The sequence below is a fragment of the Triticum urartu genome, chromosome 3A, assembly GCF_056163025.1.
Source record: "Triticum urartu cultivar PI428250 chromosome 3A, HENAU_Tu73, whole genome shotgun sequence".
Classification (NCBI taxonomy): domain Eukaryota; kingdom Viridiplantae; phylum Streptophyta; class Magnoliopsida; order Poales; family Poaceae; genus Triticum; species Triticum urartu.
In genome coordinates this window covers 705,691,259-705,706,223 of record NC_141875.1, presented here as the reverse complement: position 1 = coordinate 705,706,223, position 14,965 = coordinate 705,691,259, and the positions used below count along the sequence as shown (strand labels likewise).

At 51.2% G+C, this 14,965-nt stretch overlaps 2 protein-coding genes across 2 annotated transcripts; both read right to left on the bottom strand.

Annotated features, from left to right (window-relative positions):
* Positions 1 to 490: 490 nt before the first annotated feature.
* On the bottom strand, positions 491 to 1,637 carry LOC125549344 (AT-hook motif nuclear-localized protein 28-like). Its single transcript, XM_048712781.2, has one exon. The coding sequence runs from the start codon at positions 1,557 to 1,559 to the stop codon at positions 666 to 668; it is 894 nt and encodes a 297-aa protein (XP_048568738.1). The 5' UTR covers positions 1,560 to 1,637; the 3' UTR covers positions 491 to 665.
* A 7,087-nt stretch (positions 1,638 to 8,724) lies between these two features.
* LOC147981919 (ethylene-responsive transcription factor ERF098-like) lies at positions 8,725 to 9,099 on the bottom strand. Its single transcript, XM_087516145.1, has one exon. The coding sequence runs from the start codon at positions 9,097 to 9,099 to the stop codon at positions 8,725 to 8,727; it is 375 nt and encodes a 124-aa protein (XP_087372271.1).
* Positions 9,100 to 14,965: the final 5,866 nt, after the last annotated feature.

Here is a 14,965-nt window from a genome sequence, read left to right as displayed (position 1 = left end):
CGAGAATGCGATTCGACGTGCTACTAGTTTGCTCCCTCTACCCCAGTCTCTGGAGGTGAAGCTAGTGTGGCAGCAGGAGCGCCGTACTGTACCACATGGTGGCTTCAGCTTTTATTTATGCGTGGCAGCTGCATGCATGGACTACATCGGAAACCCCACAATGTCGCGCCTTCCCGAGGAAAATACGTGCAGCCGCAGGCAGGCACACACATGCAGCAGTATCTTCTCTTTATCATCGTGCTCCGCAGCTCCACTGCGTGCATGCCTAGCTCCTTCCCAGACACAGCATCTAGCCATTGTGCACAAGGCCGTGTCAGGCCGGCCAGCTCCACCCACAACATGGACCAGCAGATAGTCCAATGGCTTTGTTTCACAGTTGGGTCTGCGTACGTGCCATTGTGATCAGAGCGTTCGATCTCTATATTCAGCTCAACAATGATTCATCAAAGGATCGTTCATTCTCATGCTCATTTTTCTTCGCAACCACCTGCCATCTTTTGCATGCACTACCAGAAACCATTGCATATACTGCTCGATCGCACAACTCGCACAATGTGATACGGACTAGAGTAGGAGTACTAATTAAAACAGACCCAAAAAGATGTTGGCAACAACGATCTACTTCCCCGTATGTAACAGGAGGACGAACGTGAACGGTGATGATACTACAAGTAATGGTGATGACTCGAGCTCGCAGGATGGTTCGGGGCGGCGCGTGAGTCTGGGAACACGCCCCACGGCGAGAGCATCTGCTCGGCATGCTGCGCGTAGTGCCCCACCTGGCCTGGATGGCCGCCGGGGCCCCAGCCCGGAACTCCGCCGTAGGCAGCGACGTGGCCCACGTCGGCGGCGCTCGCGGCCACCATCGCCTGCTGCTGGTGTTGCTGCTGCTGCGGAGGCGGCGGGGGTGATGTTGGTGGGCGCTTCTCCTCCTCCTGACGACCGCCCCGGCCATCATCGCCTTCGACCGCCGCCTCCGCCTCCACCGCGGGCAGCCGGTGCACCTCGGCGGTGACGAACGTGGCGGCCACCAGCACGACGCCGCCGTCCGCGGCCGTCATCTCCCCGGCGAGCGTGCCGCCGACCACCTGCCCGTCGCCCCCCGCGAGCGACACCGAGAACGGCGTCGGGGCCGCGCCCGCGCCCTCGCCGGCCGCCGGCAGCACCGTCCCGGAGAGCGACAGCACGTCGAACCGCCCATCCAGCCGGACCGCGCGTGAGGTACCTGCCGAGGTCGACAGCCGCAGCGTGACGGCGGCGAGCGCGCCGCGGCCGCAGAGCACGGACACGCCCACCCCGCGGCGCCGCGCGAAGGCCGCCACCGCGCCGGCCACGTCGCAGCCCGCGGCCAGCTCCAGCACCACCGGCCGCATCGCCCCCGCGCTCTCCCGCACCACCACCACCGGCGGCTTCGGCTTGTTCCTCGACCCGGGCGGCCGGCCCCGCGGCTTCGTCCGCGCGCTCGCGGGGGTCGCCCCCTGCGCCGACGCCTGCGGCTGCGGCAGCAGCGCGAGCTCGGGCGCCGGCGCGGGCTCGATCAGCCCCTCGTTGCCCGCCATCGGAGTCGAAGCTAGCAGGTGGTGGAGGTTTATATACGAGCTAGTACGTGCTCGCACTTGACTTGAGAGTACCACTACAGTGGGATGAATAGTGAAAGAGCTCCTAGCTGAGCTTAAAATACGGGAACAAGAAGGTGGGAACAAGTTTACTTATAGCGGGGAAGACGACGCATCTTGCTAGCGGGAGCGAGACGGGCCACGGATCCGTTGGCTTGTCGCACGAGTCTCGGCGCACGCAGGGATCGAGGCCCCGAGACCGAGACGTCCAATCGGAGGCGTTGGGCTTGGCCATCGCCCGCTGCCAAGGTGCCAATGCCGCTTTTCGGCTCCGGTCTGTCTCACGTCAAATCAACTCAGGATGAAACGGCACGAAGCGACAGAGACTTTCTTTCGGCCGAGGTTAGTTAGTTATCAGCTGGGCTCCGGTTAATAACAGGCTTCGTCGTTCACAACGACACGGTCCACAATCAGGTTAACAAATTTCCATGAAGTTTCCAAAATTTCAATGAAGTTCTCAAAATTTCTCATATTCGTACGAACCTCAAAGCAGCCCGGGATCAGTTGAGGAGGAACGAGCCGAATCGATGGTTTTCGCTGAGTTGGGTGTCAAGTGCAGATCTTGCAGATTCGCGTCGGAGCCTTTGCCCCGCCGGCGATGACGACAAGGCCCTCCACCACGCCATCCGCCGCTCCTACACACCCGTGGAGTGGAGACGCCTGCTGTGGTCGCCATGAAAATGTGGCATCTCTTCGCACAGGGCTCGAGAAGTCCTAGCGCTTGGCGATGCAGATGGCAGCGGCAGTGGAGAGAGCCGCACAACTCCTGATGGAGCAGAACTGCATCGTGCTCCTCTGTGTCGGACAACAATGACGATGATGATGATGTATTCGAGCCGTTGAAGTCCATGCCGAGGACAACCGCCAAGACCTCAAGGGGAAGCATCCGACGAGGAAGTGGTGAAATCCGGCCGCCCTATCTCTTAGTTTCAATTAGTATCTAATTTAGTTAAATGATGAACTCTAGGGGCTGGCCCTTTTGGATCCGATTGTGTAGTTTTTATGTGTTATTATATCTATGTCGCATTGGACTATGTTTATAGGTCATTTATGTCGGATTGCTATGTTCATATGATGATCTACGCACAATATGTCGTTTCCATGATTTTGTATGAATTTGGGGTAGGACATATCCGAGATGTGGCTATGGAGTATGAGAAATACAGTATGCTCGGTTACCTCCAGCGAACACGTCCGGATGTGACGGCGGGCATAGGGGGCATATTAGATGACCACGTTTGTAGATGCTCTAAAGCCAATTCCAACACGACGACCCATTTCGTCCGCCCGCGTTCGTTTGGGTCCATGCGAATGAAAAACACGGCCCATGCGGCGACGTAAATGGACATATGTCTTTTTTTATCAACCGCCATCCATTTACTAGTAGAAAAATGACCTTACGTGAGACACATTAGTCTCGGTTTGATTTTGGCCATGTACTAATGGTATCATTAGTTCCGGTTCGAACGACTATGCATTAGTACTGGTTCGTGTTGAACTTTTAGTACCGATTCGTACCATGAACCGGTACTAAAGGGGTGGTGGCAGGCTGGCATCAGGCCAGGGCCCCACGAGGACCTTTAGTCCCGATTTGTGTCACAAACCTGCACTAAATGTTAGACTTTTAGTCTCAGTTTGTGTCACCTAGGGCAATTTTCAAACTCTACCCCCCCCCCCTCCCAACCGCCTTTTCAGTTTTGAAAGAAAACCAAAAGAAAATGAGAAAAACCTCAAAAATTAAAATTCTTCGAGATATAGTTATGTTACTACACATCTACTAGTTAGGTAAATTTAAAAACATAGGTTTCGACATGTTTTGCAAAAAAGTGTGATGAAAAACTAAAACGACTATATCTTTTGCATACGATGTCGAAAAAAACGTATAATATATCAAAATGTTCAGCACAAAAATCCGCATCTGATTTTGACCGATGTAGGCCGTTTTACAAATTTTTAGAATCCTCAAATTCTAAAAGGAAAAAAAGATATGCTTAAATTTCAATTTTTTTGAATTTTGGTTAAATCTGGTCAAACTGTGGTCAAACTACTTATTCAAGAAATATTAGTGTTACTAAATAATTATTCAAGAATATTAGTGTTACTAAATAATCATTTTAGTTTTTTTGAATTTTGGTCAAATCTGGTCAAACCATGGTCAAACTACTTATTCAAGAAATATTAGTGTTACTAAATAATTATTGTTTTTTAAATAATAGTTTCAAAACTCAAACGGTGAAACGTGTGGCTTCATGCTCAAGCTAAACTCCGGAGGGTTAATAGGATTGATAGCTTACTATTTCCAGCAAAACAACAAGTGCAGACTGGGAAACTAGGAGGAATAGAACTCGGAAGTTAAGCGTGCTTACGCTCGAGTAGTGAGAGGATGGGTGACCGACCGGGAAGTTAGACGATTTGGAATGAGTGATCCACACTTGAGCAGTTATGAGGGATGATTAGAGACTAAATCGTCATATAATTAAGAAAATTGAAAATCGGAAAAAAATCATAATCATTTTTTTCCAAAAAAAAACCTTTAGCCGCTGGCTCGTGCCACGTGGTGGCCCTTTAGTAATCGTGTTGAACTGGTACTAAAGGGGGGACCTTTAGTCCCCACCCTTTAGTGCTGGTTATAGAAGAACCGGCACTAAAGGGCCTAACGAACCGGTGTTATAGCCCGGTTCTGCACTAGTGATTTCTAGCCCAAATTTAGACCGGATTTGATTGGCACGGACATGGCGTGGACGCCCGTGACACCCTCCCTTGTCCTCCCTTTGGCCCACCCATTGGTGGCACATCCACCCCATTTCTCTCCTCTCTCCAAAAACCTTCCCGCCCTCGCGCTATGGTTGACGCGTCCAACCCTATCATCACCTCCTTCCCAGCCGCCACAGTCAACTGCACGGCCACCCGGGTCGTCGCCCAAAGAAGCCTCCGAAGAAGGTGCGGATGCCAAAGGAGACGGCGAAGAGAGATTGCCAAAGGAAGGTCGCAAAGGACAAAAACGACGCCGCCGCCACCCTAGCTATAGTTGCGCAACGCCAGACCGTCATTGCGGAGAATGATGTGATCGTCGCCAAGGCCAGGCAATAGGCCCACCTCATGCTAGGGTTTTGTGGCGAGCCGGTCCTTCTTGTTGCCGCCACGGCTATTGCCACAGCTAGCATGGGATTGTCGGTTGTCCGTCCGTCATGTTTGGAGTCGTCGTGCACCTCGACAAAGCCAATGACACACGAGATCCTTCCTCAACATGAACTGGGCACGTCCCGCTTCACCGGGTCACCTTGGGCCGGGTCACCAGAAGTGAGTGAACTCGCGCCAGTATTCCCGTTGTGGCGGCCCTCAACCTCACTGTCACACCTGTGGTAGGCCAATCCGCCGGATGCAAAAGAAGCGTATACAGGAGATCCCTACGGGCACTTTCCCTGTACATGCAACCTGTTCAACGAACCGCCAACCCCGACGCCGATTCATGTTGGCCAGACCTACTACAATGAATTCAAGGAGAACATGATCTACAAGGGTGGCCAAGTGTACGATGGCGACGAGATCCAAATTCAAGATGGCCGTAACTAGTAAAGTGAAGGGCTAGAAGACATGGACATCCACGTGCAAGAAGATAACCAAGGGCAAGAAGATGGTGTGGACATAGACGATGAGCCATTGTTCCATGAGGAGCTATCTCAGCAAGCAAGTGCACAAAGGAGGCGACAAAGCATCCGGACGGAAGGATACACCAATGATGAGGATAAGTTGATTTGTGAATCTTGGATGGAAATTGTACAAGATCCCAAGACTGGTGTCGAGGAAAAAGGCACAACGTTTTGGATGAGGGTCCATACATACTTCCATGAACGTAGGAAGTTCGAGCCCTACAAGTTTGAGAGTAACCGTAGCGATGTGTTGATCCAAAAGAGGTGGGCCTTCATCTAACTAGAGTGCAACAAGTTTTGTGCCACCCTTTAGAACATCACCGGAGGCATCAAAGAGATGGCACACAATTCCTTCCCCTTCTTCATATGTGTGTTCCTTGTTGTTTGATGCTTTCATCTCCATTGCATATCAATGTATATTGTTGTTTCCATCTTCATTTGTAGACATTTCAATCTTTGTACTGCTTCAAGGCAACATGGAGACAAGCCATTCACCTTGACCTATTGTTGGATGATGAGTTGCGAGTACCCAAAATATAAGGAGCAATATATGCCGCGCAAAAGAAAGGCGGGGGCCATCGGCTATCGTTGAGCCAAGTGAAAGTGAGAAGTGATGGAGGGGGAAGATGAACTCCAAGTTGAATGACAAGCGTGATGTTTTGACACTTGCGTTGCAAGAAACTCTGAAGGGGTTCATGACCTAAAAGGAAGTGAGGAAGGAGAGGGAGCACTGAGAGAAAGACGAGCAAATGAAGATCTTCATTGAAAAAGAAGCTTGAGATCAAGGAGAGCTATGCCTGGACAAAAGCAACCAAGGTGAAGCTCGCACGGATCTCCAAGGAAATAAAGATCATGACGATAGACTTGAGCAAGGTGTCCCCAAGAAAAAAGACTTGGTTCGAGAAGAAGCGAATGAGATGCTTGAGATGGATGAATCATGGCCGAGACGCGATAATTTCGTATGCAGGCATGTGTGCCGGTATGCACTACGACCAAGATGCATGAACTACGGCCAAAAGAGACGTTTTTATTGAGTTCTGGCATATATGCCGGCATGAACTATGGACGAGAAGACGAATTTGTTGCGTGCTAATATGTATGTTGGCCACTGGCATGTATGTCGGCATGAACTATAATGCTGGCATGAATTATAGATTTATTTGCGTAAAATACGTTTATTGAATACAATTTAGTGAGGAGGACCAAATGGGTCGGCCGGCTGGGCGCACCGCCTGATTTGAACGGATGAGGCCGGATGCTGGCCTCAAGCGACCTACTAGCTTCGTCTTGGTTTATTGGTCCCCTTTGTATGTTGTGTCAAATTTTGACCTTATATTTAACTAACAAAATGTTAATGCATGTCATAAAAATACTCATTTGAAATTATGTTCAAATACGAATCATTTGAAATTAGGTTTAAATACGAATCCAATGATTTTTTTAGTAACATGCATTAATATTTTCTTAGTTAAGTATATGATCAAAATTTGACATAAAATACGAAGGGGACTAGTAAAACAAGATAGTAAATGGATAAAAAAAGAGTTAGAATCTGTGTGTGTTTGTGTCGGTCCGGCTTGGCCATTCTCTCCACCTCTGCCATGGCCGTGGCGAGCACAGGCACGTCGGCCGTTCGCCCTCCACAATACCCGTCCCCGAGCTCCTCCGTCACACTGGAGATGCATGGGTTTCATCCACCACGGCTACAAGGCCAGACCCGGTTCTCCACGTCGCCAGACGGCTGCCTGATCGCGCCGGACACCCCCACCATCCCAGTCATCATCGACTTCAATGTCACGCCTGGGTTTATTGGTGTAACCCACTTGTCTGATGGGATGCAAAGGAAGCAGCCCCGGTCAATTCCTACGACCGACCATGCCGGCGCCCGCAAGCTGTTCGACGAAATGCTACTCCCGTCGCGAATGACCGACAACCCTAACTACAGCCAGTTCATGCAGAACGTCATCTACGAGGGCCGTGGCCGGGTCTTCCACGTCGATGGCCAAGGCTAAGCTTTCGATCCCGACATGACCCAAAGCCAAGACGGCCGCGACCAATATGGTGTCGACACCTTCGGTGCCCATGAAGAAGAGGAGGTCGACGACCATGTCAACTCATCGCATGGATATGATGACATGTATCGTGAAGATGTGGAAGAAGAGGTCAACATTGCGGAGGAGCCGTTTTTTATCGATGAGCTCACCCAAAGGGCCGACACACACAAAGAGGAAACAAAGCATTCGTGCGGGATCATACAACAAAGAGGAGGACACTTTGATTTGCAAGAGTTGGATGGAGATAGGCCAAGATCTCATGAAAGGTGCCGAGCAAAAGGGATCTGTCTTTAGGATGAGAGTTCATAAAACCCTTTTTGAGCAGAGGAAGTTTGCGCCTTACATGTTTGCGAGCACCCGAGGCAACTCAATTCAAAAGAGATGGAGGTTCATTCGATAAGAATGCAACAAGGATTGCGACACGCTTGAGAGCGTCGAAGCCCGTCACGTGAGTGGCCTAGGCATTGGTGACTTGGTATAATGACCGGCGAAGGCAGCCGTGGCCGAGAATGGAGATTTGCTCAAGAGACCGAGGGGAAAGACCAACTCAAAGCTCGACGAGAAGCGTGATCCGTCATCCATCGCCTTGCACGCAACCTTGTGCGGCATAATGACTCAAAAGGAAGTGATAGAGGAGAGGAGAAGCAAAGAAAGATATACTTGGAGCTCCAAATGAAAAAGGTTGACATGAAAGAGGGCGCCAAGAGGAGGAAGCTCGATATTGAGGAGGCCGCCTAATCAAAGAAGCTCATGATTGAGGCCATCAATGCTGACACCGAGGAAAAAGATGTGGCGTTAGCAATCATGAGTGTCGAGCTGACCAACATGACCTGGAAGAGAAATACTTGGTTCGTGAGAGCAACTCCAAATGGGGCGACCCATTTCGTCCGCGGCCGTCCGTTTGGGTCGGCGCGGACAAAAAAGCCAGCCCAACGCGCCGACCCAAACGGATGCGTGTCCGCTTTCGTCCGCCTGCCGACCCATTCCCGGCCCATTTTTGAGCCTGATTTGCATCGGCGCGGACACAAGACGGACGCGCGCGTGCTCGCCCTCTTTCCTCACCGGGCCCGCTGGTCGGTGGCACATTGGATTCACACACTCGCCCGCCTGCTACGTCGCCGACGCCGCCGGCCATTTTTTCAGATTAAAATGGATACATAGATAGTTCTAGCGTACACAGATAAAAGAAAAAGACCACTACTCGTCGCTTTCTGACTCCGACTCGTTAATGTCCTCCTCCGATGTTTGAAGGTAGGCGTTAGCAAGCTGCTCGTCTTCAAAGTCTCAACCCGAAGTTTCTCGTAGCTCCAGATTCAATTGAGCTGCCTGCTTCCGCGAACGCTTGTCCTCCCGATAGGCGGCTCGCTCCCTCCTCCTCGCGTCCCTCTCCGATCTCAATTGCTTCTAAAACTGGCGCTCGTCGACGATGTCCTGCGGATAGCCTCCACGCCACACCACCAAGGCTTCCACGTCCTTCTCTACGATGGCGAGGCGACGCTGCCGCCTCCGGTGGACACGACGATCCTCGTCGGTGAAAAGCCGCGGGAGAGGCGCCAGATCATGCGCCCGCTGGCTCGACACGTTGGGAAAATTCATATCCCGACAAGGCCTCAAGAGGCGCCACGCCGCCGCGTCGTGCGCACGGGCCGCCTCCTCTGCGGTGTCGAAGGTGCCGAGGACGAGACGTTTCTCGCAAAACCAGATCTCGGCGGAGAAGGCACCGGAGCGGCGCTCGCGGACTCCGCGAAAATCCAAAGCGCCCAGGCGGCGGATCGACATGGTGGTGTAGAGGCGGGGAGAGTGGGCGGCCGACAGAGTGTGGATGGAGCGCCTTCTTTATAGCAAGCGCCGGCCGCGGCGCGCGCGCGAACCTTTCCCGCGCACTGGAGCGCCAAAACCAGCGCGCGCTAGGCCGCTTTCCCCCCGCGCGCGAACCTTTCCCGTGCGCTGAAGCGCCAAAACCAGGGCGACGGCACAATGTTAAACACCCGCGGTCACGAAAATGGGTCGGCCCGTTGGGCGCACTGCCGACCCAAAACTAAAAGAGGGCGGTCGGCGGGCGGCCGGCCGACCCAAACGGACAAAAAGCGGACAAAAACGCCGTCCGTTTGGGTCGGCCCGTTGGAGTTGCTCTGAACCAATAAAAGGAGATGTTTAACCAAGACGGTCTAAACTATCGAGGCCTCGGCCGTGGACAATGCATTTTCTTTTTTAAGGCTGACTAGTGTCTCGGTCGCTGACTTTGTTACCGATGCAAAAAAATTATTTATTTTAAAAGCTGGCTAGTGTGCCGGCCGCTGACTTTGGCCCTGTTTGGTTACTCTAACCCAGTTAGAGGTTAGAGTTAGATTCTAACCCTAAATTAACCCTAAACTAACCTTAAACTAACTCTAACTAAAGAGCTGTGTAGATGATAGTGTTAGATTAATAATAAATATTCTTTCTCAATCATTTGACTACTTTGGACCATGTTTGGATGGAAGAGATAAGCTTTTTTACTATTTTTTTTAGTGGACCTAGGAGAACTAACTCAAATAAGCTCCTCTAGTGTGGGCTAGAGTGTGGGCTAGTTTTTTGGGATGGGTTAGATCCAACTAACCCCAAACTAACCCATCATATTTGGTTACTTCTGGCTTATTTGAACCTCAACTAACTAAAACTGACTTTAACTTAGGGATCCAAACAGGGCCTTTGTTGCCGTCGTGCAACTTGCCGGCCGCTCGCGGCGTCCCATGAAAATCGCGGCGAATCTCATGGCCTGGTGAATGGAGCAGACTGGTGATTTCTCGGGAACCAGGCAGGCGGCGAGGGCAGGCAGCTTCCACCCGAGGCCATGGGGGCCGCCTCCTGTTCCCTGCGTGCCGTGCCGCAGTCCACTTCGCACCCAGCAGTCATCTCCGCCCGTTGCGTTGCCAGCTTCGGGGTCAAAAGGCAGCTTGGAGAAGAGTGTGCAGACCTGAAAAGGCAGCTGATGCATGCGGCAGTCTTCCTTCCTCGTGGCTCGAGCTAGTTTGCTCCATTTCCAGGCGATCCCTCTCGCGTGCTCCGGTTCCGCAGAGCCCACTGCAGCAGGTACTGCTACTCCAGCTCGTGGAGGGCGGCCACCGGACCACAGTGATATACCTCGGCCTACTTCTTTTCCGTGTGTGCTGCTACTTTCTCCGTTTTTATTTAGTCCATGTATTAGGTCAACTCTACCGCGCGACCCTATCCTATCCGCCCCGTCCATTTGAGGTAAAACAGACAAAGGATGCGGTCCAGCGCGCGACGGCCCGCACCCATCTTGTCCATTTTGTGTCCGGGCCGACCCATTTCAAGCGCAAACTTGCGTCGGGTTTGGGTCGCGACGGACATCAAACGGACGCGTCCCTCGTCCGCGTCGAAGCCGCGTGACAGGCGGCCACCTATCTCCCACCCGCCCACATCAATGCACACGAGCGGACGGCCCCACTTGTCATCCGCATGTCGAACGGTCGCCGTCCTTCTTTAAGTGGGAAGCGTGGACAGGTCGTCGTCCACACTGCCCCACGCCATCCCGCGGCCTCCTCGAAACCCGACAGCCCCAGTCCCAAACCCTAGCCAACACCTCGCCGGCCGGCCGCCCGCAGCCATGGGCCGCAAAGGCAAGCACGACCGCGAGGCTGGTGCCTCGTCGGGACGCCGCTGCGAGCCCGCGTTGCCATCGCCACCACGCCGGGCCCCCGCGCCGCCAGCCTTCTCCGTCGCGCCCACGTCCGCCGGCAAGCGCGACCGACATTACATCCGCGCGTCGGTGTGCCGCCGTTATTGGGAGACGAGGACGCCGCTCCCCTGGAGCGACGTCCATCTCCCCAATAACTGGCATCTCTCCGCCGACCGGGTCCCGATCCCGCCGGTCCCGACGAGCGGCCGTGCGCGCGACACGGAGATCGAGCGCCGCTACCGCCTCCTCCCCGACGACCTGTTCTACGACCCCAGGTACGCCCCGACTCCGGACTCTGGGACACCTGGTTTCGTGACGAGTACGACACCAGGCACGTGTCGTTCTTCGCCGGCACCTCGACGGGGCCGCGGCGGCCACGACAGGAGCGCGCAGCGCCTGCTCCCCAGGAGCGCGGGCATAGGCGGGTGCGCGACGTCACGCCCACGCCGTCGCCTTCCCCGTCTCCGTCGCCACCTCCCCCTCCTCGCATGACAGCGGAGGAGGAGGCCCATCTTCTGCAGCGTGTCATAGACGACTCCATGAACACGCATGACGAGTGGCAGTGGGACGACCTGGAGGAGACCATGGCCCTCTCTGCCGCCGGGGACGTCGCCTTCCCAAAGCTGCAGATGGCGGCCGTCACGGAGGAGGCGATGAAGGAGGACCCGCCGGCCGCGTTCCAGCAGCTGCTGGGCCAGGGGTGGGGATGGTCCTCCAATGCTCCGGAGATGGCCGCCGGCGTGGGCGTGAACTGGTGCCCTACTCCGCCGCGGTCACCGGAGCGGGAGGCGTCGCCACGGGAGGAGGTGGTGCAGGCACCTCCGGCCGTCCAGCCCGCCCCCGTCTACCATGCACCGCCGGCCCACCTGTGGACGCCGCCGGCCTACGTCGACCTCGTCAGCGACGACAGCAACACGGGCGGCCAGTGAAGATGACGACGGCCACGACACCGACCGGCGCGGCAGGAGCGCGCGGGAGGCTTTTTTTAATTTTGTTTTTATATGTTAATTATGAAACTAGGCCTTTTAAGTGGCCATGGAAACTGGGTTGTTTTGTGGCCGACCCCTATATATGTTTTATATTTTTTTAAACGCGTTTATTTACTTTTTTAGTTATTTCATTCTAGTTTTTATATTTTTTTTATTCACGTCCACCCCGGACAGGTTTTGGGGTGTGGCCGCGCGGTGGGCGCACGCACGACCCATCTGACAAAGCCGGACACGGGCGAACCCATCGGCGCCCCAAAGGGACAAAATCCGGCCAATCCGGACATCCGTTTGGGGTCGCGCGGTGGAGTTGGCCTTAGTTTTGGTCAAAGTCAAGCTTTATAAATTTTGACAAAATTTATAAACAAAAATATTTACATATACAATAACAAATCAATTTCTTTAGATTCGTTGTTGAATGTACTTTCACATCATATAGATTTGTTATGGTAAATTTTTATATTGTTTTTTATAAACTTGATCAAAATTTATGAAGTTTGATTTCAGTCAAATCTAATATGCGGAGTAAATAAAAACGGAGGGGGTACTATGAGTGCATTTGGTTTATGGTCAAACTTGCTTGGTTTGGCTAGTCTAAATTTTGGTTAAGCTTTGATTGCCCATGAGTTGGTTAACATTGCTAAGAAAATAAACTAGAGTTGGCTTAAGTACTTTGACATATTAAAAACTTAGTAACCATTCCAACAAAGACTAATTTTTGGGTCAGAACCAAAAAATTGCAAGGTACACTTCATATAGAATCCAAACATACCCCTCTTCGGATTTAGGGGTCCTTCCATTCGCAAGATTATACTCGCTCTCCGTATACTATGGGCGGTCTTTGGATTTAGGGGTTCTTTTATTCGCAAGATTCTACTCCCTCTCTCTATACTATGGGCGGGTCTTCGGGTTTAGGAGCACTCGCTTCAAATGAGCCGGAGTAAAAATACATGAGCAAAATAGATACATGATCTGAGTGACATGTTATTTTCAATTCTTCAAGATTTAAAACTACACTTCTTTATATCACAGAGTGTTTGATATCATCGAAAATCACAAATAAATTGTAACGGGATATTTGAATTCATGAAAATTTCCTGATAATATAGTTTAAAAGAGTTTGAAGCAAAAATATTAAGTATCGAAGTCCGACAAATCAGACTACCTATATAGAAAAAACATTGAAATACATCTCGTGTACAAATCTAATCAAATTCCTTGAATCAAAGGCCCACCTCCTTTCCGAAAAAGCCCCCTTATGTGTATCATGGTAGCCATACCATGATGAATAAGCTCATTTGGTGCAAACAAATTCAAAAATCTTGGTGATTTGTTTTATTAAGATAGTTTGGTTGCTCTTTACAAAAGGATTTTTTCTTGGTTTCATTAAGGATGGAAAACATGAGTCATTATGAGGGAAAAGAACAAAAACAGAAATGAAACGAGAATAAATATACAAGTTACAACTTACAACGCACAAGCCATTAAGTCCCAATTAGTAACTTGATTAGGCATATGATTTCTTTATATCAAATTGGAAGGTAGGTCCCTCTTTGGCTCATAAAAGGTAATAAAATTAGGCATCAATGTAGATTACAAATCTTGTTTGTTTAACATCATTCAGTCTAATTCTTATTTTTCACAAACGTTTTGTTTGTTTGGTTATCCTTACACAAAAAATTATACAATCATTAGCACACCAAGGCCAAGATCTGACTTCAGGGCATGTCAGGGAGTACATGTCAGGTCTAGACACTTTTATGCCTCCAACATTATTCCTCTTTTGTCCATGGACGGGACTAAACGTCTAAAATTACCGACCCTGTCCCCAAATCGAGGGGAGGAATAGGGGATTCGGGATAGTCTGTCGGGCTCACTATCAGTCGGACCATGCCTCCCCACACTAGTAGAAAAAGCTGTACATAATAATCCAGCAGCGGCGGTTATTTTGGTGTCAAGTCGGATGGAAATTTGGAACTGCATGCAGTAATTCTTGGAGGCAGTTAAAGGTTTGAAGCCACCTATAGTTGGGAAGTATTCGATGAGGTTTCCTAGTTAGAACCACCCACATGCTTCCAACACCAATGTACTCAGCTCTGCCCCTTTCCTCAACCCATAAGATCACACCACAGGATGTCAGATCTGGCACCGCCAAGCCTCTCCGTAACAGGCATGTAGTCATGATCTAGCTTGCGATCCCGTGTCGTCGCCATGGTGCATCGCCGCGTCTCGCTGTGCAGCATCGTCATGGTGTGTCGATGTGTCTCGTGTCTCCACCTCACATAGAAGGGCTGAGGTTAGGCATCTCAAACGCACCCCCCCCCCCAAATTTTGAGACGATGAGGGGCAATGGTCAGCAGAGGGGTCAAATTTGGGGGAAGGGAATTGGTAAGTGGAGGGGTTCATGGTAGGCAAAGGGTAAGGGGAGAAACCAATCACATTGGGAAGAAGAGGAGTCTGTGCAACCAGTGCTTCAGTTTTCCACACCCCCTCCCATAACTGGCTTTTCATTTCCCTCCCCTCTGCTCTCTTTTTGTGCTCCTGTCTTCCCTCCTCACACATTTCTCTCTCTCGCGCGCGCGAGGTTTGAGGTAGGATGATTTGATATTTGATTGAGTCTATGTTGTGCATTTTTTATATTGGTTTTGTTCTGTATTTGAAGTAAACATGTCCATTTGGGCATTGATCTCCACAAGACCTGATAATCCCCGAATGTAGCAGGGAATGTAGACGAAAGAGGTTATGTTCCTACTCACTGCTGAAAGATCGTGGATGTCGCCTAGAGGGGGGGGGGTGAATAGGCGTTTTAAAAAAATTACGGTTTAGGCTTGAACAAATGCGGAATAAACCTAGCGGTTAATTTGCCAAGCACAAAGCCTAAAACAACTAGGCTCACCTATGTGCACCAACAACTTATGCTAAGAAAGATAAGCAATTATGTGATAGCAAGATATATGACAAGAAACAATATGGCTAT

Coding starts and splice junctions, on each gene's coding strand:
- LOC125549344 (XM_048712781.2), bottom strand. CDS start 1,559: ATGGCGGGCAACGAGGGGCTGATCGAGCCCGCGCCGGCGCCCGAGCTC.
- LOC147981919 (XM_087516145.1), bottom strand. CDS start 9,099: ATGTCGATCCGCCGCCTGGGCGCTTTGGATTTTCGCGGAGTCCGCGAG.